Consider the following 26,593-nt stretch of genomic DNA (forward strand, 5'->3'; position numbering starts at 1 on the left):
TTAATATTTGGATTCATAGATCATGTACATAGATTCATGTACATGAACACACACACACATATATACATATATATCTATATATATATATATATATATATATGTGTGTATATATATATATATATTTTAACATTATAAAGATCCAGGCATTCTCCAAAAAAAAATATTATTAGACAAAAGCAGAGAAATAAGATATGACTCATAATTGACAATTAAGGAGTACTGTTTTAGATGACAGCAGTGAATCCACTGCCAAGTGTTGCTGACGAAGGTCCCAGGGGAACCGATAATACCAATATATTTCCTAAAATAGTACTCCTTATTGTCAATTATGAGTCATATCTTATTTCTCTGACTTTTGTGTAATAATATAATTTACGGCAAGAATAATTCAGCATTCAAGTTTCAATCAAGATAAAAACCTCACGTACGAACTTCTTGTACATTTCATGTGCATGTGGGGTAGGTATATGGGAATTTGGGGTGGTGCATGACATTACCCGACACGGCAATGTATTCCACTTACGTGGCGTAGTCAGAGCAGAAACCACAAGTGGCCCTGTGCTTGCTGTAGAAACGATTCTCCAGATCGATCACTGTCTCACCGATGAGGTCGTCACTGCCAATGAGATCCCAGTCGTAGATTTGGACCACCAGCCTCGACTCCATCGGGAAAGTAGCTTCAAACTCGAAACATCTAAACGACAAGAAACAAATAAAATGGAGGGGATAAATAATCATAATAAAACTGATATTTGCTTTTTATATAGCGCTTTATACCAGCGATAGGTCTCAAAGCGCTTCACAGACGTTATATTACCCCTGGTCAATGATAACCTGTCCCAGAGACAATCCCTCCAGTTGGCAGCAGTTATATACTGTGCCCAATGACAAGTTACCTCACAGAAGCAGTTTGCTGGAAAGCAGTAGCAAATGCTACCCCAGTTGCTACGTCAACCAAACTGTAGCGGTAACGACGCTTAAGATAATACACCTTACCACAATCGTTCTTTAATAAAGACTTGCCATTTCGTTATGTGATAGCATACTTTAAGTACTAAGCCGAACGAGGGGAAGCCGCCTGTTAAAAAATTTGCCCTTGGCTCCAGGAATTTTTGCAATGGAATCTGGGGGCCGGGGGCGACTATTAGACCTTGCAAGCTATAACTAAGGGCAAGAATTTGTTAGGACTGATAAACTTACTTTCCAAACACCGGGTTGAGGTTCTTAGAGATGTAGTTCTCCTTGTCGTTCTGTTTCTGTTTCCCGAGCTGGGTAAAGACGTAAGGATCGGCCTGGAACCAAAAATAACGTAAAGTAACGAGCATCGATTGGTAGCTGATCGATCGGGAACGGAGGGGGGGGGGAGGGGAAGATAAGAGGTTAGACTAAACTATGTTAGGGTCACATGCTACCCTTTTGAAATTAAAAATCAAATGCCAGCCTAGGTGAAGGTTAAAGTTAAACTGTACTGCACTTCTAACATAAATTCAAATAATGATTGTGAAAGGAAAAACTTGGGGAAAGGCAAGAACCTTTTGAGTCAATTTGTTGCTCCCTTGATCCTCCTCTCTCTCCCATTCCTTAAGTCCCCTCTCCATTTCCGTTTGCTTTTGCTCCATTTGCTTCATAACCTTCCTTTAACGCTATCCTCCACCACCCCTCCCCCCCTCTCGCTTCACCTTTCCCATGCATTCCATGCTTGAAACTTCCACCCACCCCTCATCCCTCCCTTAATACCATTGCTACCCTCCCTTGCACCCACCTCTCCAATAAAACATCTCCCTATGCAGACTCGCTTGAGGAACCGATATGACCTAACTCAGCACAATGGAAGACCTACAAAGCCGGGTTACTTTCACATAGCTATCAAAAACGGTACATTGTTTTGTAATCTGTCGTCTGCATGAGATATCGCCATCTCCAGATTACTTACCTTGCCTCCTACATCCGTGGGGTGTAGGTCGTTGGCCTTGACTATGTAGACCCTGACCAGGACACCGATAGGTTCGCTGAGGGGTAAGCCCTGGAAGAAGCCCAGCACGGGGTCACCACCAAACAACTTCCTAGCGTCCCATTCCTTGGGCAGTGGCCATTTATACAGCTTGAGTGATCCCTTGATATAAAGAGGAAAAAAGGAAGAACCTTGCAATCTTGTGACGTGAACAGGTGTACACCGTTTCTTTATTGGCCTGAGATTAGAGGTAGTGGGAGGGTGGGGGGGGGGGAATCTGCATATCTCTTAAAATAATATCAAATTACCAAATTTTGGAGTATGTTGTAGCTCAACATCTTTTAAAAATTCCCAAATTTATTGTATCACTAAAAATAGCACATTTTTTTGTGAAAAATACAAAAATCAAATATTTTGAAACTTTTACTTTGACCTAACTCCACAAGACAGTTGTTTTTGTAGCCTAATTTTTTATATTCCTGTTCTATGGGATAGACTCTATAGGCATCTGTAATGAAAAGGAAGCAGGACGTTTAACTGCTGAGAAATGAGACCTCAAAAGGCAAGAACATGCCACAATGCCACGATGGCGACAAATTGCGGAATTTCAAAATATGATTAATCAGCCAATTGTGAAGCAATGCAACTGACTTTTTCAGAATATGCTTATTTCATGGTGTTCCAATCATACAAAAAGTTGGGGAATTTTTGGAGAGGGTGCAGCAACAGCCATCTGTGATTTGACACGGAATGACCTAATAAATAAATAAAAACATTGATATGAATTTACCTTGAACTTTCCTACCACTCTGCTCTCGCTGTCCTCATCCCCGGTGTTCTTACCCCTCAGGATATCGAAGGTATGAAGCCATTCCTTGAAGCCATGGAACTCTGGGACGGATTCCAACTCGTTCGGGTAGATCTGAAAATATTGACGGTAAAGCGTGAGGTACAGAGCTACCATTGGAGTTGATACCTTTAATATTGGATAACGTAATGTCATGTAAATAAAGTCTTATAAAGCGCACTACGCGCTATGCATCTGTGCGCTTTACAAAACGATCTAGAAAATACAATAACATAAAACATTAAATACAAAAAACAGTAAATACATATACCATCTACAGATATATACAGGAATATGAGATCGAAAAAATATTAAAGCACTGGTGAAGAGTAAAGCGATAAAACAGATTGACTACAAAATCCATCATTTGAATGCTAAAAAGTGAAAATTCCAATTGGATACTCGAATAAATCGGGCAACGCTATTGAAGGTTACATATAATCACTATGGCAACAAAATGCAACCTCCACATTTAAACTAAATGTATCCACATATAAATGGCTTTTAATATACTACTTGTAACAAGTGGTGCTTTGTTGTAACCTTTGTGGTGTCCTTGCCAAAAGCCTGACCTCTAAAAAAAAATTGTCAACAATAAGGAATGTTAAAAGAAACCCATTTGTCAAAAAAACTCATCTTCTCATCAAGTTCCATTGCTGAGATAATAGATACTGGACAGAACAGACTTAGGTAACATGACCCAATTTTCAGAAGTACAACATAAAGCAGCATTTTGCGTTTTGTTGCCGTTTTTCACTTTTTTGACAAGTACATCAAGTTTTTTACATATATCAATCACAAAACAGCAAACTAAGATATTAGCCAAGTTTTTTCCCTGCCAAAAGCGTTAATTGGCGAGTAATTAAGGACATTTGCAGATAATGAGAAAAGTGTCCACCGACAAATTCCACATTCTATATTAATCGCATACAGTTCCCCCAACCCACTAGTTTGAATCCAACCAATCAGAGATGCAGGTTTAGTTATGAGCCGTTGCTAAAAATAGATTCAAACGTCAAGTTGGTAACTTGGTATTACCAGTGAGCTGGACTCTAACAGCTCCCTGGTACAACTGCCATAGACAATCTACACAAATCAAGCATGGTGTTGTATTACGTATTGGCCAATGACGTTCGTAGCTTTTAAATAATTCATATTATGGACAAGGTTTATTTGGATCCCAACGGAAAATATCTTCCAGAAAAACAAAGTTGAAAGTTGTAAATATTTCAACTTTTATGCCACCATTTGAAGTAAGATTTGAATAGATAAGCTAGTTATGTATGTTGTTATGGTATCGTGGAATCATTGAGGTTGAGATTAATCAAACAAAAGGACGCTAAATGCTGCTTTAATGTTCATTTCTAACAGAGAATCGTTGTATGTTTTATAATTTACGTAGGTTAGAACTCACCTGTAGCTTGCAAATGTCTGAGTAATCCTCCTATAAAAAAATCAATATTGAAATATAAAATAAGTGTTATTAGTTCAGGCAACTGAACATTTTCTTGTTATTTCATCTGACTAAAACCTAAATCCCTATATATAATATAAAATGGTCCTTGAGGTATTTATGAAAACAACTTATCCAAAATCATGATTTGGTCTGGTTAAAATTTCCAGCCATTTGTTTCTCTTACCCTCCTTCTAAATCAAAATTTAGTAATATCCAACAAACTTTTGTTTATGAAAAAAAAAATTAACAAACGAATCCACCTTTGTTGTGTTTCCCACCATTTGTGTGCTGACACACATATAATCATCATTTCTAATTTGCTATTTTAGTTCCTATTAATTTGTCTTTATATATCTGATCATTTCAAATCACATAAAACCAGTTGAGTAGTCATTTCAACTGTATAGTACTTTGTAGTATAGATACTGCACTCAGCTCCAAATACATTTCAGCATATCTTCATGTTGATTACATACAAACTATCTTATACTACACAAAGATATATTAAACTCAACTTCTTTTTTTTCAAATTACTCAAATCATCCCCATTCTTTTGGGGTTACTTGAAAGGAACACAGAAACCCTAACATATTTAAACTGAAAGAAATTTTTCACAAATTTATATTTTTAGGTTTTGCCTTCTTTATTCTTGTAGGAAATTATCATTGTTTTCAATCATCTTCACTCAGTCCTGTCTAACATGAGAAAGTTAAAAGGTCATCAATTCTGGACCCAAAATTTAGCCTGCCAAGTCAAATTTTCAAAGTATTTTTCTTTCTCTAGGCAGGACTGATCCTCCAAATTATTGCCAGACTTTTGATGATTGTTGAAATGGATAATTAAATACGATCTCAGGGTAGAAAGTAAGCCACTTTGACAGTGTCAATGTAAAATGCTTGGTAACGGTTGAGCATGGGTGCCCATTATCTGACTTATAGCATATTTGGGGTTAGCACTGATGACAATTGAACCCCTTACCTGATGTTCTTGCAACAGATGAGTGTAGTGTTAGTTTCATAAAAATGAATATAAAAAAAACACTGAATTTTGAACAGACAGAATTTTTCAACCCGTCCAGTAAATAAATTTAGTAAGATCGATGTTAAATGATTCACAGCGATGGTGTTATGACCGAGAACGATTGCAAAGACGATATTAAAATGCAAGCACCATGCCTTATGCAACATCAAAGTGGACTAGCGGTAAGAAAGTAGTAAGCACGAGAGAAAGAACAAAACAGATTAAGAGCAACAGCTTAACTAATGTCACAGAGTTGCCAACTTAGAAATAAGATTTCAAGAAATTTGATACTTCTAATGACAAACAACATGAATTTTGGCATATAGAATATTAAGTATTTCATTTTTCAGACTTTGGTCATGCACATGTTTGAAAAAAAAAATGATTCTCAAAGATCAAAACTAAAAGGTCGGATTACCGAATTTGATCTTTTTTTTGTGGTGATTTTCATTTTTGCATGTGATTACATGGCTCTTGTGAAATGTAAAATCTCCAAAATTGGATTGGAAGGCTTTCGCATGTAGTTACTTAATGATATTAATTAACAACAATTTGCTGGAAAGAAAAAAAAATGTGGTAGGGTATTGCACCTAAGATTGTTTGGTCAAAATCTTAAATTCCTGGCATAAGATTCTGTAAGTTTGGTAATTTTTAATAAATTTGAAAAGCAAAAGGATGGGTTGATGTAAAAAGGCAGAAACTCGATACTATATTTGGCAACTCTGCAAAATAAAAACAGACATCAAAACAACAGGAAAAAAAGCAAAACAAAAGCGATGAAACATAAACTAAAATGATGCAAGAAAGGTTAAGAGACGGCAAGAATAGCAACAATTAATTATTAATTAATTAATTAATAGTAGTTATTAAGGCAAGTATTGAGGTGAAGTGAAGGAAGAAAGTGCCAGCAACATTGGTTTAAAAACAAAAGTGTAAAAAGTGAAATAAATTAATAGTGACTTATTTATACATTCAGCAGGCTTTATTTGAAATTCTCAATAGAAATGGAACACACTCGTTACAAAGCTGGGATTTTTTCATATTTGCCTTTTCTCAAGTTTTCTTCAAGGGGGACCTTCATATATCTGTGGTGTATAAGATACGGTATGTGTCGGTATCTAAGGTAAATTGTAGTTACTGCTATTTTAGTTATTGTTAAATAATCTCAAATTGGAGAAACTCTTCAGTTTAAATTTACAGATCTATCTTTCAACTAAATCTAAGGTTGAACCATCATGAAATAAATTAATAAAGAAAATTGAAATCAATTTTAAATGCTAAAACTAGTATAGATGGATATACACACCCATTTTAAGTGATCGAGTATTACTATGTTAACATGGGACACCTTCTTATGAAAAATACTGTGATCTCACAGTAACATTTCCATACATATGCTTCCATTTGACTGCACCCATTATGAACAACCCCAGAGTACTTCATAGTGTCCGGATTCCCCATTCTATCTAATGCTTGTGTCTGGGGAGATTTCCAAGAGTTAAAGAAAATGTTCGAATTTTTGAGTTAGTCCCAACGTAAGTCTTCATAAGACAGTGAGAAAACTTTTTTGCCAGCTCTTAATAACTACCTTTTGATGCAGGTATACTCTCCAATTCCTCTCTTTTCAGACATATCCCCTACAGCATGACAACTTGTCGTCAATTCTTTAGGAAAATATGATAAACCATAAACACATCTGCTCTTATTTCACTCAATTAACTAGCTTATTGTACTATGCCAAGGCCATGAATATGTCTTCTCATTACAGATTGGAGCAATCTGCTGCTAATTTGCCTAAACTTTTGCATGACATTCAATTAGGCTAGGCTTTAATGCACCTAACAAGATAGTGTGGTAGGCTGTGGATATTTAACTAATTGAAACCTTAAAGACTTTTCTCGAGGTATAAAACATCTGTAGTAAACAGGATAAACGCACAGACTCAACATAAGTTTGTGATCATGAATATCCATGAGGGGGTGATATTTACAAACAGAACCAGCTGCATTAATGTTACAGGTATTATAGTGTTAGTGTTGTGGGTATACATAATGCAAAGAGAATGTGATTTAGTGGCATGAGTACAGAATTTCTTAGTACTACAATGTTAGTTAGATGGTGAGTGCTTGGTTTAATAGTGGCACAAAGAGCCACATCAAGTATAAACTTGTACATTACCTTTTTATTCTAATAAATGCAAAGAGAGAAAATCAATTAAACCACAACTGGTGAAATATTGTCATCTTTCAAAAATGTTTGAGGTTATAGAATATATTCAACCCTTAAGACCATGGTCTATTTGCAGATGTTTTGACTGCCAGAAACTTTCTGCCATTAAAAATTTTCTTTTATTTCAAATCCTCTGCCGAGACCTCTGATTTTTCATAACATTATAGTGTTTCTCGGTTGTTTGCTTTTGCTAGCCACTACAGACTCAAACTGGCATTAAAACAGGTGACTTTTTTTCCTTATTTTTTTTGGGGGGGGGAGGAGGAGATGGGGGGAGAGGCGGCTTATTTTCGATTACAGTGAAAATGGATCAAATCACAAACCTGATTTAGTAGGTATTTCTTTCTCATAAACACAGTCACAAAGCACAAAAAACCACAGACTGACATAGCAAACCCTTACCACTAAAAAATATGATTCCTATAAAATCCTTCAACAGAAAGTGATCCAGTGTCAATTTAAACAATTCTCAAACTGAAGTTTATCAGCAAAAGATAGTAATATGGCCCTCACTATTATCACCTCCAGGTAGATCTGAACGATTGACGATTTTAACAAGATAAATCTACTCGGCAGTGTTCATGCCACTGTAGTTACCACAGATACCCTGTAGACCGCACCACTGACAAGTCAACATTTAAAACTACACAAAGGAAAGTGAAAAATTGTTCGTCTGAGAAGGGAAATGTTGTCTCTAGGTGTGTGGTAGGATATCTTCTGACCCATTGTTTTCTACTAGTAACAAACCAAGCCTACACAATTCATCTCTTTGGTTTAGGTTGATAATATCCTGTACTGGAAATTCATAATCTTGTAATTTTTATCGACGCCAAAATCTAAGCATATCGAAAAAGAACCTTACTAATTTAACCAATCAAAACCTAGCATGCTAAATTGAAGTAAATACTAAGCAAGCTCCTGCAGCAGATGGGTCAAGTAATTGGTACCGACTCGAGTAAATTTGCAAAACAGCCAGTTTGTTCTCCTGTCATGACAAAACTGCTAACTCCATAACAGACTCTTAGTTTATACTGTCTCACACAAGTACAGGTACTAACTTAGTCCACACATATTAATGATTCAGTTTATTAATTGATGTATGACTCATGGTCTCAAACATTCATTTTTTTAGCAATCTCAAACCGATCACCGACAAATTTACACCCACAGAAAGGCTTGTATTTACCTTATCAGCTAAGGCCTGGATTTAAAAAAATGGATTTGAGAAAAGTAGAATACACACAAAACAAAAGTTCACAAAACTTTCGAAAAGAGAATTGAAAGTATAAGTCAAGAGGTATAAATATATAGATATATAGGCTTACTATTGAATAAAAAAGGGCGTTTTTGGAAAGGGGAAACAGTGGAGGGTGAGGAGAGACTGGGTATGGGTAAAGGAGAGGCGCTTGGTGTTCATTCATCATTTCAGGTGACAGGCAACTAGTTCCACAGTTTGAAAAGCAAAGCTGACAAACTTTTAGCAATCGGTGCTGATGGCAAATTTGTTTGCTGGAAACATAGCAATGCTTTCAAACACTTGATGAGGCAACCTTCCTGTTCCCAGACAGATTGTTTCGTTGTGATGGGGGAGGGGAGGGGAAGGAGCGAAAGGAAGGAGGGTTGGGTGGGGTGGGGTAATGCAGCATAGAACTCTGGAAGTAGCAAATTTTACCGAATCAAAGTAACTACTGAAATTCCATTGAAAAAAAAGATAGAAATTTAAATATGAAAGTAAAAATTCGGCCATTGATACTCACAAATAAGGTAAACTTAGGCTGGGACAAAAACATAAGAGCAGTCGGGGTAAAAATATGATATCAACTTTCATGAGATGATACATTACCAACATATACCGAACATCAGCAAAGGAAGGAAATCCCGAGACAGCTGGATTACAAGTGTATTTCTTACGTCTTACTTTTACAGCATTTTCTTTCTTATTATATAGAAGATCTTTGTGAATTGCCAAAGATGCCACACAAATTTATTTTATTCTGATATAATAATCAAAATTGTTGATTTTATCGAGACAAATGTGGAGGTCGGAAGAAAACAACTGCAATAGATGATGGAAGGGGGCTGTAAGCAATCAATTACGGCAAGGTAATAAATTATATCTATAATATATTTTTTTGTTTAATTAGCCGATTTAGTATATCTAATTAATATGCATAATTAATATTAAAAAAATGCACAGACCTCCCAGCGTCTCTTCAACAAACTAAAGTTTTTTTAAAGGTTGTGAATGTAGAAATAGAGGTTTCTAAATGGCTTCAAACATGAAAAAAAAAAAGGTTTTTAAAGGTCCAAAATTAAGTTAGTTTGTAACATACTCACCATCTCTGCCCATTCTTACATCATCTGTGGCCCTTATTTAAAATAACTGGCATACATTAACTGTTGTTTGTTTTGTTTCACTGCATGAATCATGCCTGGCTGTACACTAAAACATAATGGCCAATGGTTTGTATAACTGAATATAATATTTCTACTCTATAAACTAAATCTTTGAAACAAATTTGTTTAACCTAAAATAAAAGTAGAGGTTTTCAAAGGTTTTAAAGAGTATTTTTGAAAAAAAGAGCCGTTTTTTAAATAAATGTTTGAAAGTTTTGAAAAGATTTGCTGGGAGGTCTGAAAGCAGTAAGTAAATACTTGGAAAAGATTTTTCTTGAATCAAGTATTTTCCATCCAAAGAGTGGTTACCGTTTGACTTTGATAATGCTTCCTACATATACCTCTTTATCAATTTCTTCAAATATTTTCACCCGTATCTCCTGGCCAGAAGATGAAGGCAATTTCTCTGGATCTTCCCTATCATCACAAATGTCTCTACAGTTGGCAGGGATGTGCCCTGGATTTCCTGAGTGCCGGGTTTACTGATCGCCGCCCTGGGGGAGGGGTTTGAGGGGGAGGGGGTATTCCCCTCCCCTTTGAGAAATTTTTTGAAGGTGCTCAGATGCCAAATGCTGGCACTTGTGTAGCTTTTTAAGCACATACACAAGTACTAGTTTTGCTAACAATTTACATGTTTTATTTCCTTTTTAGTGAAATATATTACGTACCTGGTAAAAGTTATTAGTTTATTTCAAAGAAATTTTACAAGGGACCCATTGAGAACCGTAAGTAATGTTTCTCGCATGCGTAACTGATGCATTATTAGTCTGTATGATTTTGGCATAGGCTAGGCCCAATTTATGTTGAATATATTGTTAGGAATTTCGGGATTTTAGATGAAAATAGTGCTGGGCGGAATTCACGATTTTTAAGACAGTGCTGGGCGGTAATTTATAGAGCTGGTCGGGGCCGCCCAGTGCAGCCCAGGGTGGGCACATCCCTGAGTTGGTATAACTCTAAGTAAAGGGAATTCTTCCTTTACCTTTCAGACACACCCCTTACCTCAAACATGGTCATGTCGATGCTGTCGTCATCTCCTGATTTCTTCATTTTCTTCATCATCCCGCCTCCTCCTCCTTTACTTTTTTCTTTTTTCTCCTTCTTGTCTTTTGACGCATCTACAAAAAATTTCATTAATCATGCAATAAAATATTACGATAAAATATGTAAAAAAAAAATAAAGTTGAATGGTTTACGAGTCTTTGTATCGAGGTAAGGCAATGGTCCTCTCGCACCACTTTACAAACGGTTAACCTTGGTTCATTGGAAACTTTCCACACCCGCACAACCGAGTGTGCACAATTCGAACGGTCCCTCCCGGGCACTACAGTGCCCCACATCTACGTGTCTAGGGGGGGGTGCTTCCCATAGGGTGCAGTCACAAACCTGCACACACAACTTTATTTTACAAGTTACCTCGCAAGTCCCCATTTAAACACCTGGGTGAAGAGAGGCAACGGAGATAAAGTGCCTTACCCCAAGGATACAACGTAATGATCTGGTCAGGACTCGAACCTGCAATCCTATAGATCACAAGTCCACTGCCTTAACCACTTGACCACAATATAACCCTCTCTATGTGTCTCCCGGGGGTACTTCATATGGGCTGCAGCCACAAATCTGGCGCACTCCACTTTATTTATAAATTATCTCACAGGTCAATTAGAAACAAAATTTGGTAACCAGAGGCAGCAGGGTAATAAAATTAAATCTATGAGACAGGACCCAGTCCCCATATCATTGGAATAGTGACCATGTATCTATGGTGATGTTGATCAATAACCATGTATCTATGGTGATGTTGTTCAATAACCATGTATCTATGGTGATGTTGTTCAATACCAAGTATCTATGGTGATGTTGATCAATAACCATGTATCTATGGTGATGTTGATCAATAACCATGTATCTATGGTGATGTTGTTCAATAACCATGTATCTATGGTGATGTTGTGCAATAACCATGTATCTATGGTGATGTTGTGCAATAACCATGTATCTATGGTGATGTTGTGAAAAAACATGTGTCTATGGTGATGTTGTTCAATAACCATGTATCTATGGTGATGTTGTGCAATAACCATGTGTCTATGGTGATGTTGTGAAAAAACATGTATCTATGGTGATGTTGTTCAATAATCATGTATCTATGGTGATGTTGTTCAATAACCATGTATCTATGGTGATGTTGTTCAATAACCATGTATCTATGGTGATGTTGTTCAATAACCATGTATCTATGGTGATGTTGTGCAATAACCATGTATCTATGGTGATGTTGTTCAATAACCATGTATCTATGGTGATGTTGTTCAATAACCATGTATCTATGGTGATGTTGTGCAATAACCATGTATCTATGGTGATGTTGTGCAATGACCATGTGTCTATGGTGATGTTGTGCAATAACCATGTATCTATGGTGATGTTGTTCAATAACCATGTATCTATGGTGATGTTGTTCAATAACCATGTGTCTATGGTGATGTTGTGCAATAACCATGTATCTATGGTGATGTTGTTCAATAACCATGTATCTATGGTGATGTTGTGCAATAACCATGTGTCTATGGTGATGTTGTGCAATAACCTGTATCTATGGTGATGTTGTTCAATAACCATGTATCTATGGTGATGTTGTTCAATACCAAGTATCTTTGGTGATGTTGTGCAATAACCATGTGTCTATGGTGATGTTGTGCAATAACCATGTATCTATGGAGATGTTGTGCAATAACCATGTGTCTATGGTGATGTTGTGAAAGAAACATGTGTCTATGGTGATGTTGTTCAATAACACGATTCCAACAGATAGAAGGGATAAACCCCCCATGAATGTTCTTACCCAAAAGAGTTTGGTATGCTTCCAAATTATCCAAATTATCGCATTATCACAAAAAATAGGCGAAAAAAATTATCAAATTATCTTCAGTTGTTATTAAGTATGATTATGTTAACTGCAACAGTACCTATCAACCATCAGTGAACAGTGTCTGTCTACTGTGCAAAAGACATACTCTAAATTTCAGGCAATTATAAAAACCCACTTTCCCTAGCAACCGGACAAAACGAACCTATCGCTTGATTTTATATACCACAATTGTTAGTTTTGTAATTTAAATTGCAAGCTTCTCTTACCAAACCATTAAAAGAGTTCCAAATATAAGCTTTTGCCTAAAATACAATACTTTCTTAAAATTATTAATGGACTACTCCATTACTGAGTTTTGGATCATACCATCTCTTGTGACAGGGGTGATGGCCATTTCCTGTGTGTCCTTCATCGCTCCTCCTTCGCCGTCGTGATCATCGGATGCGATCTCGATCGTTGGATTCTCGGCTTGCTCCTGAAAATCGAGACCGATTTTAATCTGTTAATATTACGCTACAAAACGAAGAAGAAGAAATAAGTACCCCACCCTGCTTGGTTCCACCTGCTTACACTTGATGTTAATTTTGTTTACCTCTCTGTACAAACTTTACTAATATAGTTTCCCCCGAATCCTTCCATTTCAATATGTAGCTAGTCGAGACCATATTGGGGGAATATCGTCTATTAACTCACTTTCTGCATGGTTGCTACGGTAGCATAATATCTGCTCCACCAATCAAGCGTGTTCTCTTCGTCGTCTGATTTCTTCTTTTTCTTCTCATCTTTACCGTCTGGTTTCCCAGGTTGTCCTTCGGCTCCCTTTGTGAAAACATAATTTATGAATATCGTCGGTACAAATTATGAAAGAAAAAAAATTGAGCAAAACTAATCACAAAATTATCCACACATAATAAAATGTAAACTACAATGTAAGCCGAGTAAACATAGAAAAGTGAAAAAGTTCTTCATCTTAATTGTCAGAGTCCATACATGTAAGAAGGGAAGAGGTATTGATGATGGAATTAGGGGAGTAAGAGCAGGAATTTTGACTAGGGCAAATCTCAAAGACGAATACTGGTGCCGTTAAAAAGGGAATTCTCTAGTCCCCGACGATAATTGTTAAGCAAAATCGTAGAATTACATCTTCTGAATCTTTAGGCGAAAGCTGCAAACCTCAAAAGCATTTCATATATGAATTTTTCAAAATTTGGTGATATTTTTGTAAATGCATCTGGCAATACCAGAATGGACAATATCATCAGGGTTCTTCAGCTGAAAAATGGCTTATTTTTTTCTTTATGGTTTGTCAATCATTAAAATTCCACAGAGGACAAGAACATTTCCAAGACCATAAAGATAAAATTTTAGATGAAAAAATTTGAAGTGCAGAGAATTTTGACAACCCAAGCAAAACATTCCAAATGTATCCCGTTTCAAAAGAAAAATCAACAAGGAGATCATCAGCCTAAGACAATCGTCTTTGAGGTAAGGCATTTCTAGAGCATTTGGCCTCGGATGACATGACAGACTTTCTGGAGTAGTTGAAGGTTTAGCCAGTCAAGAAAGATTCCGCTCAATTCAAGTATATGTGTAAAAGTGACTTGGCCTGACGTTTCGATCCTAGCAGTTTCTTCTTCAAAGGCTAATTGACAAGAAACAGTAACAGAAGGGACAAAAACATGCACAGAATACAGACAGGTTAATGAGCATGGTAAACACAAAGAGATAGATGTAAGGGGATTAGTAGACAAGGGATGGAGAGAAGAAAGAAAGAAACCAACAGGGGAAGAGGAGAGGTAGGAGATAAACAGTGGAGGGACAAGGAGAGGATTAAGGGAAGGGGGTAGGGAATAAACTGGATAAACATTTCAAGTATAATCTCAAGTTTAGGGCCGAGGCTATTGAGATGGACTTTCCAACTGGCAGGATATTTTTTCTCATCAGATATAAATTTAAAATTGTTTGTCATCAGACAATCCTTTTCAAAGTATTGTAACGGTACAGTTGACGGTATCGCTTTTACCAACGCTGATCATAAATTTGCTTTCATCTTTTCTACAAGGTTTTCAAAACAGACCTGATATGTTTTGACACCTTGTGAGTCGGAGAAGGTTTTTTTTCTCAGATATAACACAACACTTACAGGCGCAGCTGGTTGTTTATCACCGGCCTCGGAGGGAACCCCACTGCCAGAATCTTTAGGTACGTTGCCGTTTGGTGGTTTGGGGTCTGCCATCGTTATCACCACATCACCGTTACTGGTGGGGGGCTCCGGGTTAGGCTCCGCACCGTTCAGCTCAAATCCTTCATTCTGATTGGACGGTTCTAGCTGTGCGACGGTATCCGTGGCAATGCTATCTCTACTGCTGTCTTCGAGTGCCGGTGCACCCCTCACGTTCATGCTTTCATGAGATCCTTTGTCTGTGTAAAATTTGATTGATTGTTTATTTATTTTATTTTTTTAAATAAAATAAAACTTTTAGCAAACTGCTTATCCACTAGAGAGCCAGTGTAGGAGAATGTGTAAAAGTAAGTTGGCCTGACGTTTTGATCCAAGCAGGATCTTCTTTAAAGGCTAAATGACAAGTAACAGTAACAGAAGGGACAAAAACTGTTTTATTTTATTTTTTAGGCGGTTACATCTCTCAACAACTACTATTAACCAAAAAATATCTCTATTGTATGGAATGATGTAAAAATTATTTAATATCCATCTCAATTGGGATATCTAGCATGCCTGATAGTGAGGAGTTGTATATTGAATGTCTAAGTCAAGAAAAAAAGCTTGGAGATTCGCCATAAAATTATAGGTTGACATTTTTCTGAGTTTTTCAGTATATTAGGGACAAAAAATTGCTTCCCTTCCAAGTACAAATTGGACCTAATGCTCAGTTTCTTAGTACCTGATAATCCCACAATGTCATACCACAACATTTGAGTTGAATTCAGAACTGCTTTTGTGGTATAAAGTGGTAAAAGCTTAGATAAAACAAACAAGATTTAGAAAAAATATGAGGAAAGACATAAGCAGACATTTGAGTTGGAATTTTTGTTACAAGAATAAGTGATCAGACCACTAGATGATAGGACCAATGGAAAACAATATATTTTTTAAATTATGGCCCGGTGAAATTTTCTAAGCAAGACCGATTTTCTGACACTATCTGACTTGATCCTAAATAGCAAACTTGACTGTAGCACTATGCAAAGACTTAAATAACATTTCTGGTTTCGTAACTTTTTTGTTGGGTAGACGTGAAGGTCCAGTAGAGACTGCATGAAATGAAAGCTCTATTGCTAATTACCAAGACACCATGCAAGGGTTGTCCAAGGGACAACTAATTTATTTACATAACAAGCATTCTACTCTTTATACATCAGTTTGACCTTAATACTGTTTGTCAACCGACTTTTATTTTGCAGTTTCGGGGAACCTTTAACAAGGTTAAAGGCGGTCCCAGAGGGCACACCGGCAAAACTGCCTCAGAAGTCAGCCATCATCATATTAAATGTGACTCAAACTTGTAACAAGACAACATTTTTTTGCTGCGAGATGAAGCGACTCACTTGACCGTTTACCGCGTTTCTCCTCGACGTCTTTGACGTTGGTCAGTTTGAAATGGGACAGGCTGTTTACCACGTGGGTACCCACCAGGGTGAACCGGCCGAACTGGCGACAGTCGACCACACGGAAGGTGAGAGGGGGGCAGTAGAACTCGCTCTCCGGTAGCTCCTAAAGATGGAAAGAAAAAGAAGAAATAAGAGTGCTGGTTTAAAACTCATTAACAATTAAGGTAGACTATTAAGGGTTCTGTTTTAAGCTGAAGTGAGTGTACTAAGCAAGTGTTATCAATTTTATTCAGGATATGTTAGATGACCAGCCATAACAGGAAGTAAAATTAATCTTCTACTGGTTGTCGGTAAAGAAAAGTAAGTGCTTAGATACACTGCAGTAGACCATTGCAGTAGACCATTGCAGTAGAGTCTACTGGTAGGTAGGGACTCCTAAAGGGAAAATATTGAGTTTGAAGGAAATTAAAACAATAAAGTGAGCCGATCTGTAAAGTAATTTTGACAAATCAACCACGGATTGTTCCATGTTGACAGGCATGTTTTTGTCTTAATTGTTTGTTCGCTCGTTCTCTACAAAAAAGGAAGAAATTTTGGCCAAGAGATACATTCTCCTGATTATTAACTACACATTATTACCAAAAAAGAGGGGCGGGAGTAAGGGATCAGTTAGTTTGAGTTTATAACAGCATCCATAACGTGGCTTCAACATCCACAAGATACCACTTAACCCATCTCCCTACTTGTAAATAGGTCGGTGAAAGTTCTCTCAAACTTCTACCCAAAAATTTCATCGTCAACTTTTCCTAAATTGGAAGTTACGTTGAATAAGAAAACATATGGATGGCAACCATAAGTATCCATCCTGCAACAATATTAATCTACCACTGGTTAAAGAATTAACGTCAAACTAAACTATTCCTATTTTTTATTTTTTTATTTCTTACATTTGTCACCAAACTTGTTAAATTCCTTTATGCAATTAATCAATTTTCAACTCCATGTACATACAGACTAACTGAGATCCCTGTAAGCCAATGGCCACTCACCACATCCATGACTCTGACGTTATCCGGGAAGTTTGGATTCTTCTGGGCGTTAGGGATGATCGCTGATGATATCGTGGCTCCTCCACACTCGATGTCCACTCTCGGTTTGTCCACCGTCATCAGCTGCAGCCGTTTGACCTCGCGCATTCCCCAACAGAGGATCTGGTAAAGGATGGTAAAGGTGGAAAGTCAAGAAAAAACTTTTATTTCATGTGCAGGTCCTAACATCGAGAGCACCAGAAACTGGGTTGCCAGGAGACCGATCCCTCTACCTGACCCTTCCCCCCCCATCACTTCCCCTCCAAATACAAAACTATTTATTCTATCCAACTAAATGAAGCCTTTTCTTCTTGCAATTTCAATCCCTGGTACGGCCTTGCCAAGAATAGACCTTTATATTAAGCCTAGGAACTCTCCATACCTTTATAGTCCTGGCTCAAAATTTAAAATTCATAAAATTTGGTTTCCACAGAGACTTGACCCTATTGCTTATTTCATATTTTTTCCGTTTTGGCTCGAGTTATCATTTCAGTATACCGGGTAGAAGTGGTTAAACCATAAAAGTGCCAAAATCATTGGAGATATGTAAAAAACTTCCAAAGCTTTGGACACTCATTGTGACATGTTCTCTTAATTCTTACATCTCATCAAACCAACAAAGGATCAGAAAAAGGAAAATTAGATAACTCACCTCAATCCTGTATTTGCACATTTTGGGTTTGATGACATCAGGAATTGGGACTGGGGGTGGCAGTTGGTCCTTCTTCTTCTTGGCCAAGGGGTCTGGCTGTGGAATGTCGATAGTCAGGACATCGGCTGGTAAGTCTCCTCTGTGGAGCTGGAAGAAGAAAGAGAAAGACGCATAACGGCGTATAAATTAGTTATAATCCATCATCATGCAAATGAATGATTTCTCTGCCTTGTCATTATTTTGGTCTATGTTCACCAAAACAAAGAATGTAGAATAATAGAGAATGTAACATTGACAGAAACCCTTATGGACCTAGTGTTATAGATTTGTACCATGACCATTGTTAGGGAAGAGTTTGTCTTCAGTGACAGCAGTTGTCACATTGGAAATCATTTCATCCACTTTTCGTATCTGAATCTACTCAACGGCAGCTAAAAGCCATTGGTCTACGAATGTTCACCTTAACATAGATCCTAATCAGTTGAAAGCAATAATGGAGAATGTCAATCAATTTACATAAAAACTTTTGACCTAGTGTTATAGAATTTGCACAAGTGACCATTATTAGGGAAGAGTTTGTTTTTTCAGTGAGAGTGGGTTGTCACATTGGGTATCACTCATCCACTTTTCGTACCTGAATCATTTCGACTGCGGCCAGAAGCTCGCCCGCCTGAGAGGTCCCTCGATAAACGTGATGCCACTGGAGCATGGGGGGAAAGTAGGGCTTCTCGTAGGGTTCGCTGGTCAACTTGATGACAGGCCTGATGAGCGTTCGACCGATGAACTCTGAACCACTCTACACGAAAGATATAAAAAGTAAAGATATTAACATCAGAGTCAAAAGGTGATATACAAAGTGAGACCAAAAGTTCTGTTCAAACATCGATTAGAAGTTAAAAAATCACAGCAAATACACAGCAAAAGGAAATCAATCAGTTATACTCTACAAGAACTTTTTAAATTGACAAGGAGAAGGATAGTTTGCAGGCCAAGACTAGTGGATTATAGGTCTCTTATACCTAAAACTGAACACTTTCAAAACTAACCCACATTTAAATAAACCTGTTGGGGCTATCTGTAACAGGACAACAGGCAATGGTGATACTTATACTTCAGGTGGGAAAACTGAGCACTTTCAAAGCTTACCCACATTTAAACCTGTTGGGGCCATCTGTATCAGGTAAACAGGCAATGGTAATACTTATACCTCAGGTGGGAAAACTGAGCACTTTCAAAACTAACCCACATTAAAACCTGTTGGGGCCATCTGTAACAGGAAAATAGGCAATGGTGATACTTATATACCTCAGGTGGGAAAACTGAGCACTTTCAAACCTTACCCACATTAAAACCTGTTGGGGCCATCTGTAACAGGAAAATAGGCAATGGTGATACTTATATACCTCAGGTGGGAAACTGAGCACTTTCAAACCTTACCCACATTAAAACCTGTTGGGGCCATCTGTAACAGGAAAATAGGCAATGGTGATACTTATATACCTCAGGTGGGAAAACTGAGCACTTTCAAACCTTACCCACATTAAAACCTGTTTGGGCTATCTGTTACAGGAAAACAGGCGATGGTGAGACAAATTGGGGTATGCTCCACTTTTATGACGGGAATAAGGGATTTCTAGTATGCCATTATGATAATTTGCTAAACTATGAGTGGGTCTATGCTTAGCACACATCTGCTGTCTTTAAAGGGGTAGAGTGAGGGGTGGTAGGGTGGGTCTCCAACTTTAGATCAGCTATATTAGCTTAATAGCATGCTGACCAATAGAAATTAAACCAGGGCCTAGTTTGAATTTTGTGACTCCAGTATCAAAATCAATCCAATACATCATTTGTCATTCTTTTTGACATTTGGTTTCCATGGCAATGGAGTCCAAAGCAGCAGATATATCAGAATTTACAAATCATGGGACATCTGTCGGATGAGAGTGTGAAGGAATTAGTAACCAGGCTAGAGTAAAACTAAAAAAATTGTTTTTGACCTGTTCCCATTTTTTGCACATTTGAAAAAAAAAGTTTGTCTAAAAACTTGGCACTTTGAACAGATTTCACTTTTAGCAACGACACTATAATTGCATCACCACTAGCTATGTGTACGTGAGAATTTAATGTGTGTTTTACTTTTAATTTTAGTGCAAGAGGGCAACATAAAAAAATATTAAAAAAGTGATACTAAACTATTGATAATAACTTGATTAAATGTAGTAAAATCTAACAGAGGTGAAAAGAGTGTGAAATCAGATAGACAGTCTTCCGAGGAGACCGCAATGGACTAATAAAGTTTGCTTTCTAACTTTTCTACTTTTCTTTCATGCTGTATTATGCTACTATGTTCTTCATGCTCTGACACCTCCTTGTCAAAGAGAAAGGAAAAACAATAGCAAACAGTAAAAAGACAAAGAGTTATTGTTATTTCAGATCTCACACATTACATAGCAAACAGTGAAAAGACAAAGAGTTATTGTTATTTCAGATCTCACACTTTCCCTATACATATATCCCTACACTAGGCATTTCCACAAGTCTTTAAAATCACAACCAAAATATAATTTCTGTAAACTCAAACTATTTTTTGGGATCTTTTGTTTATCTGATGCATTCATATTTGCGAGACTGCGTTGTGAAGAAAACTTCATCGTACTTTTTCCAGTGACAAGAAGCATTTTCAAGTTTTCTTTTGGGAGAAGGAACAAGTGACATTAAAGATTACTGTGGCAACATGCACTAGTTTAGGACTGTGTCAAGAGGTATTAACTTAATTCAACCAGCTGCTTTTATACTTTAATATTTACTAATATTATAGCTATTATAGCTGGCAGTAATTCTACCCAATTGTTTTTTCCATCTTGCAAAAACATGCCTTCATTTTGGTTGTCTCAAAGGTTACACATGCATAAAGTGGCTGTTTTTGGAAGAAGATTCTGATTCTCAAATTTGTTTACAATCATTGAGGGAGTCAAATTTGGCACTTTATACTGTTCTAATGAAGAAACCTATTTTGACGTAGGGCACTCAGAAATCTTTTCATCGGTGACTCTGTGTCACAGTCTTTCCCGCATGTTAGGATGGAAGAATACGATTCCTTATTTCAAATATTTAAAACCTTCTTTTTTTTTCCCTACAACAAAATCCAAATTGCAAGTCTGATAACAAAATGGGGAATGAATATATAAAGTGAATGTTAGAGATGAAACATTGTTTTTGTTCTATAATAAATCAGATGAAAGGTAAAAAAAACTAAATCTGTACAAGCCTAGACTAAAAGAAAGAAGAATTTCTTTTGGGAAGAAGAGAGACGTGAGTGATTTTGTGAGTCTGTTTGTGCGCAAAACGTGCAATATCACAGGGAAGACATTTACCCCAGTTATCTGTAAGTCCATCACCAAGAGCATATAAAACGAGGGAGAAATATTTTCAAAAACGAAATTAACAACTATATTAAAATGGCATAAAATCATGAGAAAGAAAAACAACCAACAAAGAATAATGTCAAATGTGAATGGGTAAGGTAGCATGTATACTTCAACTGTGAGGTTCAAGATTAAATCATGACGGGGCGGCCCATTAGCGGTCCAAAGCAGATCTTTGGCTAGACTTGATGTAGTTTCAAAACAGCTGCCACTCCTCACATAACCTAGTCAACGTACATTGCTAATGCATCTTTCAAATTCTATTGATCTGATGTACATAATAATAATAATAATAATAATAATAATAATGAACCTCATCGTCTGAGATGAGGGTATGTACAAAGGCTGTAGGCATAACCCCATTTCACAGGCAACATAATTTTTTTTTCATGTCCCACTTCTTTAAAATAATAATGTTTAGTTGTAGTGTCTGTCACGATAATACTATTAGTATTTGAGAAATAATGCCATTCCAGAAACTTAACTTGTCAAGCAACCGGCCTACATCGATATATGGCATTTTAGTATCAAAAAAGACAACTAAGAAAATTAATTACAATTTCAACTCAAAAAAATTCTTTAAAGGAGAGCGCAATCAAAATGTTGTCACTGATCTTAGAACAGGAATGCGTAGAAGGAAAAGCTCGCAATAAATTGCGAAAAATCTAAGCAAAACAAAGAAGCCCTTGTCCAGTTTACAGAATACAAAAAATTAACAGCAGTGACTACAGGGCTGCCATTTTGTGACATCAGGAATTCTCCAAACTGTGAAATCTGTTACTTTTGCCTTCACATTTGCAGGTTCACATTTTCATGGATCAAAGCAAACTTTTTTGTCACTGAATTCAAAATCATCTTTTTCCCTAATTTTCACAATATTTTTCAAATCTTAGCAAAAATTTAACTGATTAGACATTGTGTCCTACAACACCATATAAAGCACAATGTAGCTGACTTTGAGAAGCATTATGTTGTGGTTGCTGTCTGAAAGGTTAAAGCAATGGACTTGCAATCTAAGTATTGCAGGTTCAAGTCCTGGCCTAGAATCATTACCTTACAGTGTCCTTGGGAAATATGCTTAATCTATCTTACATCTCTTCACCCATGGGACTGTGTAAATTGGGACCTGCTTGGTCAACTCTCAATTCAATGGCTGCACCCCATAGTAAGTCCTTCAAGAGGACTTGGGGCACCATAGTGCCCCCATGATTGACTGTTTGCTCTGTAACACAATTAGGTGAGGGTATGACACATTGTGTATGACCGGGGTGGAGGGGTGGGGGGTTAACTATTGCAAAGATATGACAAGGCTGTGTCAAGGTCCCTATCAATCAGATCTGGTCATAGGACTTATAAAGGAATCGTACCCCAACGTCGACGTCAAACACTTCGATGGCTATCAATGGAGGGTTGTCCTTAAGGTCCTCCCTGTCTCCGTGGATGGTAACATTGTCCAGGATTAATACTTCATCCCAGGTGGGGCTCAGAGTCTCCTCGATGGTCTGTGGAGGAGAATAAACTTAAGGTATTAATTATTTAGTTTTTATGAGGAGGCCTGCCGGAAAATACTATTAAGAAAACCTAGACTATATTGTGCTATCAAGAAGGCGAGGCAAAATGGTAGAAATGGTAAAACTTCTTACGAATATCGTAAACTATCGCATCGCCTGACAATTGCCTGTAACAGTTTAGCAAATCTACAGTCAAGTGATTCAATTATAAAATCTTAATCTTGATCTTTTAACCAACCTCATCGACCGAATTATTCGTGTTAAAATAATACATGAATATTCATTAAATAACTAACAAGTGTTCTCAAATTTTCAAGCAAAGAATTCTTCACACAGGTCGCTTTAAACTTCACACGAATATACACAAGGGGTTATCTCAGTTTATCAACTGTACACAAAAGGTATGGTCCAGTATTGAGACATTTGCACGTCTCAAATAAAAATTCAATTTCAAGAAAAATTGGAACTACTTTCATCTTCTTATAATAAAGTTCAATTATAGATTTAATATTAAACCCATGAGAATGCCTCCAAATCAGTAGATAAACCTATTTAATTGAAAATAAAAACACTTTACGTAACTATTATTGTTTTATCTTACCTTTGTCTGTTTGCTCTGATCCATGACGACCACCCTAGCAAAGGGATCAGATAATCCAGAAGAGTCTGATCCCACCAGAGATCTTGCCTGGTATATGTGGCATCTCATCTGGTATGTGTTTGTAACTGTTGATCAAAGAAAGAAGAATTGTCAATCATGAATTAATAGTTATTCCAGACATGAAAAAAAAGACCATCATTGAAGGATTTCTGTATTGAAAATTCAAAAAAAGATGCAACTAGCCAATGGTTGGTCTCAACATTAAATGGTAGTCATGGCTTTAGCCTTGATGTGCAAAGAAGACTATTAAAGCTGTGTACCTTGTCTACCAAAAAATCTGCTATATTCATCTATGCGATGAGGTTTCGATTGTAAAGTAACAGAATCTCTTGACAGTTTAATCGTTCGTAGCGATATTAAATTCATAATAGATTAAGCTTCGTTGGAGCCTACCGTACGACAAGAAATATTCAGCCCAAACCCCATAACTCCCCCACCACACCCCCATCACTCCCCCACCACACCCCCATCACTCCCCCACCACCCCCCACCTTATAACTAGTGGCTTCAACACCAGGTAAAGGTTTTTCCTACCATTGTAAGAGATGGCCGGTGGTGGCAGGAACGTTGGTTTCACACAGTTCTTCAGATCTGCGGTCATATCGTAACCCTTGGGTAGCTTCTTGATCATCTCTTTACGATGTTTGTTCATTCCGAGCCACAGGTAGAGCTCCAGCTTGGCCTGTATGGCCCACCCCTCCGCAGTCTCACCCTTCTTGCCGGGCAGCTGAAATAGAATTAACAGATACCAACTGAAACTTTTTTCGAGACCGAGATGGAAATTGGCGCCTTTGGCACTAAGGCCCTGCCGGCACATTCGATAGTCTTCCACAAAACCCCGGCCCACCGGCTAACCGAGCCGGTGAACCGGTAGGCTGATCCAACCCCCCTCCCACCTGTCACTTTCAAATAATGTGGAAATTGTGCAGACATTTTTAAGCATATTTAAAGGTGAATGTTTTGAAAACCCAGATATAGCTGAAGAAACAAATAACGCTTTGCTACAGGGTTTCCTTTCCTCATCATCAAAAAATTAAACACCAGGAAACTGCCGTACAAATTGAATTATATTTTAATGTGGTAAATACTAAAAAAATCTTTGTGGTTAATCAAAGCAGTTTTTGAAAGTTGGCAAAGTTAGTTTAAGAGATTGGATGTTTTTTTTTTTTACTGCTGGTCGGTATAGTACCCACCCTCAAGAACACCGTCTGCATCTGCCCGCAACGTTCACCATTCTCTTCATCCACCACTGAATAGATCAGTTTCTCGGCCGGGATTCTGGCAAATGCGACTCGCTTGCCCCCGGCAATCATCCACAAGAAAACATCAGGGATGCTGTCCTGGGGCTGTTTCACATTCAAAGAAGAAAGAAAATAGAAAAGAATTACCAAATATAAAATTATATAGATATATTTATATATATTAAGTTCAAACTTATGTTGATTCAAAACATGTGAAAACTAGTTAGAGTTGCGACACAGTTGACATGTTTTGAAACTTACTCTAGAAACTGTACAATTAAATCCCCATCAGAACGTATAAATAATTTCATAATGTTGTGAACGCTGCTCTCGGGACCAAATGCCAAAATTTTGTTAACTATTCCAAAGGATTTCTATATATTTGAGAAGAGCTAAGAATTTGTATTGGCTAGAACAGGAACCAGGAAAGGTGGTTGTTGTGGGGGGGGGGGGAGAAGGGGGGTAGGATTTTAATTCTGTTAGCGACCTACTGAGCTGTATGGAATGGTACAACCAGAAAAAAATTACTATCTAGGATTCATCAAAAACTAAGAGCTATTATAATGAAATTTTTTCTGCTCTTTTCAAAAAGTTTGTTTGAAATTTCCCAGTCACTTTTTCCTTATTCATTTACTACTTCTAGGCTTATATCTAAAATCCATCAAACTTTTCTTCACTGATACCGACGTCAACTTGGAACCGTCTGCCTTTAAAGTAGCAGCAACAACAACAACAATATTTATTTACAATTTGTCTCGTTCTGACAGAATTTATCAACTGGCATCGTTTTTGTTGTTGAAAGAAACGTTCCCATCATCGACAAATTCATTTGTACAAGTCGATGCAAATGTTCATTGTGGTATATTTGTAAGATATAATGCGATGTAATAGTAATTGACATTTAGATGGATCACAGGATCATCCTGCAAATGATCCGGAGAATGAGCCCACCTCGTCGGCTAGGAACTTCACTCTGCTCAGGAAACCTCGGACAGCCTTCATCTTCTCTCGGATCATCTTATTGGTCCACTTCTTCCCTTTGTTCTGCTCTTTGGCCATCTTGGCTAGCTCCTCCTGTGATGAAAAATAATCAATTTCACATAAGGAAAACGTACCATATAATATTAATATTTGATTTTATATAGCACTTTATACCAGCCATAGGTCTCAAAGCGCTTTACATACGTTATATTACCCTGGTCAATGATAACCTTTCCCAGAGAACAATCCCTCCAGTCGGCAGCAGTTATATACTGTGCCTGATGACAAGTTACCTCACAGGTACCCACTCAACCCCTGGGTGGAGAGAGGCAAGTGAGATACAGCATCTTGCCCAAGGACACAACGTAATTAACTAGGCAGGTATCGAACCATCAATCCTTGGATCATGAGTCCGACGCCTTAGCCAATCGGCCACAACGCTCTCACATATGCACAGTAGCCCCCTCCTCCCCCTCCCAAGCAGATCCAGGTGATGGATGTGTTAGTTTCCATGGCAACACATGCTCACATCCATAAGCTATATAATTTTACACCAGAGGGTATCAGCGTCCAGTAGTGAGGCGATGATTGAAGTGCAAAACATATTAAAAACAAATTCTTCAACAGAAAAAAAGTGTGCTAAATGGAATCTTAAATGTTTACCACACATGCTTAGAAGTTTTACCACACAC

The 26,593-nt window shown here is 37.4% G+C and overlaps 1 protein-coding gene across 3 annotated transcripts in view; it reads right to left on the bottom strand.

Moving 5' to 3' along the window:
- Positions 1-26,593, bottom strand: part of LOC139973253 (otoferlin-like) — a 116,923-nt gene that overhangs the window by 40,584 nt on the left and 49,746 nt on the right. For all 3 annotated transcript variants that reach the window (XM_071979803.1, XM_071979802.1, XM_071979804.1), the window contains 19 exons: positions 25,872-25,994; positions 24,873-25,025; positions 24,214-24,406; positions 23,620-23,744; positions 22,875-23,009; positions 18,717-18,878; positions 18,083-18,229; positions 17,392-17,553; positions 16,340-16,505; positions 14,916-15,193; positions 13,466-13,591; positions 13,139-13,247; positions 10,903-11,018; positions 9,261-9,278; positions 4,213-4,242; positions 2,742-2,873; positions 1,934-2,113; positions 1,201-1,292; positions 524-694 (listed from right to left, as the gene is read on the bottom strand). In XM_071979803.1, coding sequence (XP_071835904.1) covers positions 524-694; positions 1,201-1,292; positions 1,934-2,113; positions 2,742-2,873; positions 4,213-4,242; positions 9,261-9,278; positions 10,903-11,018; positions 13,139-13,247; positions 13,466-13,591; positions 14,916-15,193; positions 16,340-16,505; positions 17,392-17,553; positions 18,083-18,229; positions 18,717-18,878; positions 22,875-23,009; positions 23,620-23,744; positions 24,214-24,406; positions 24,873-25,025; positions 25,872-25,994 — 2,618 coding nt within the window. The remainder of the gene's footprint in view (positions 1-523; positions 695-1,200; positions 1,293-1,933; positions 2,114-2,741; positions 2,874-4,212; positions 4,243-9,260; positions 9,279-10,902; positions 11,019-13,138; positions 13,248-13,465; positions 13,592-14,915; positions 15,194-16,339; positions 16,506-17,391; positions 17,554-18,082; positions 18,230-18,716; positions 18,879-22,874; positions 23,010-23,619; positions 23,745-24,213; positions 24,407-24,872; positions 25,026-25,871; positions 25,995-26,593) is intronic.

Source organism: Apostichopus japonicus, chromosome 9 (assembly GCF_037975245.1).
Source record: "Apostichopus japonicus isolate 1M-3 chromosome 9, ASM3797524v1, whole genome shotgun sequence".
NCBI lineage: Eukaryota > Metazoa > Echinodermata > Holothuroidea > Aspidochirotida > Stichopodidae > Apostichopus > Apostichopus japonicus.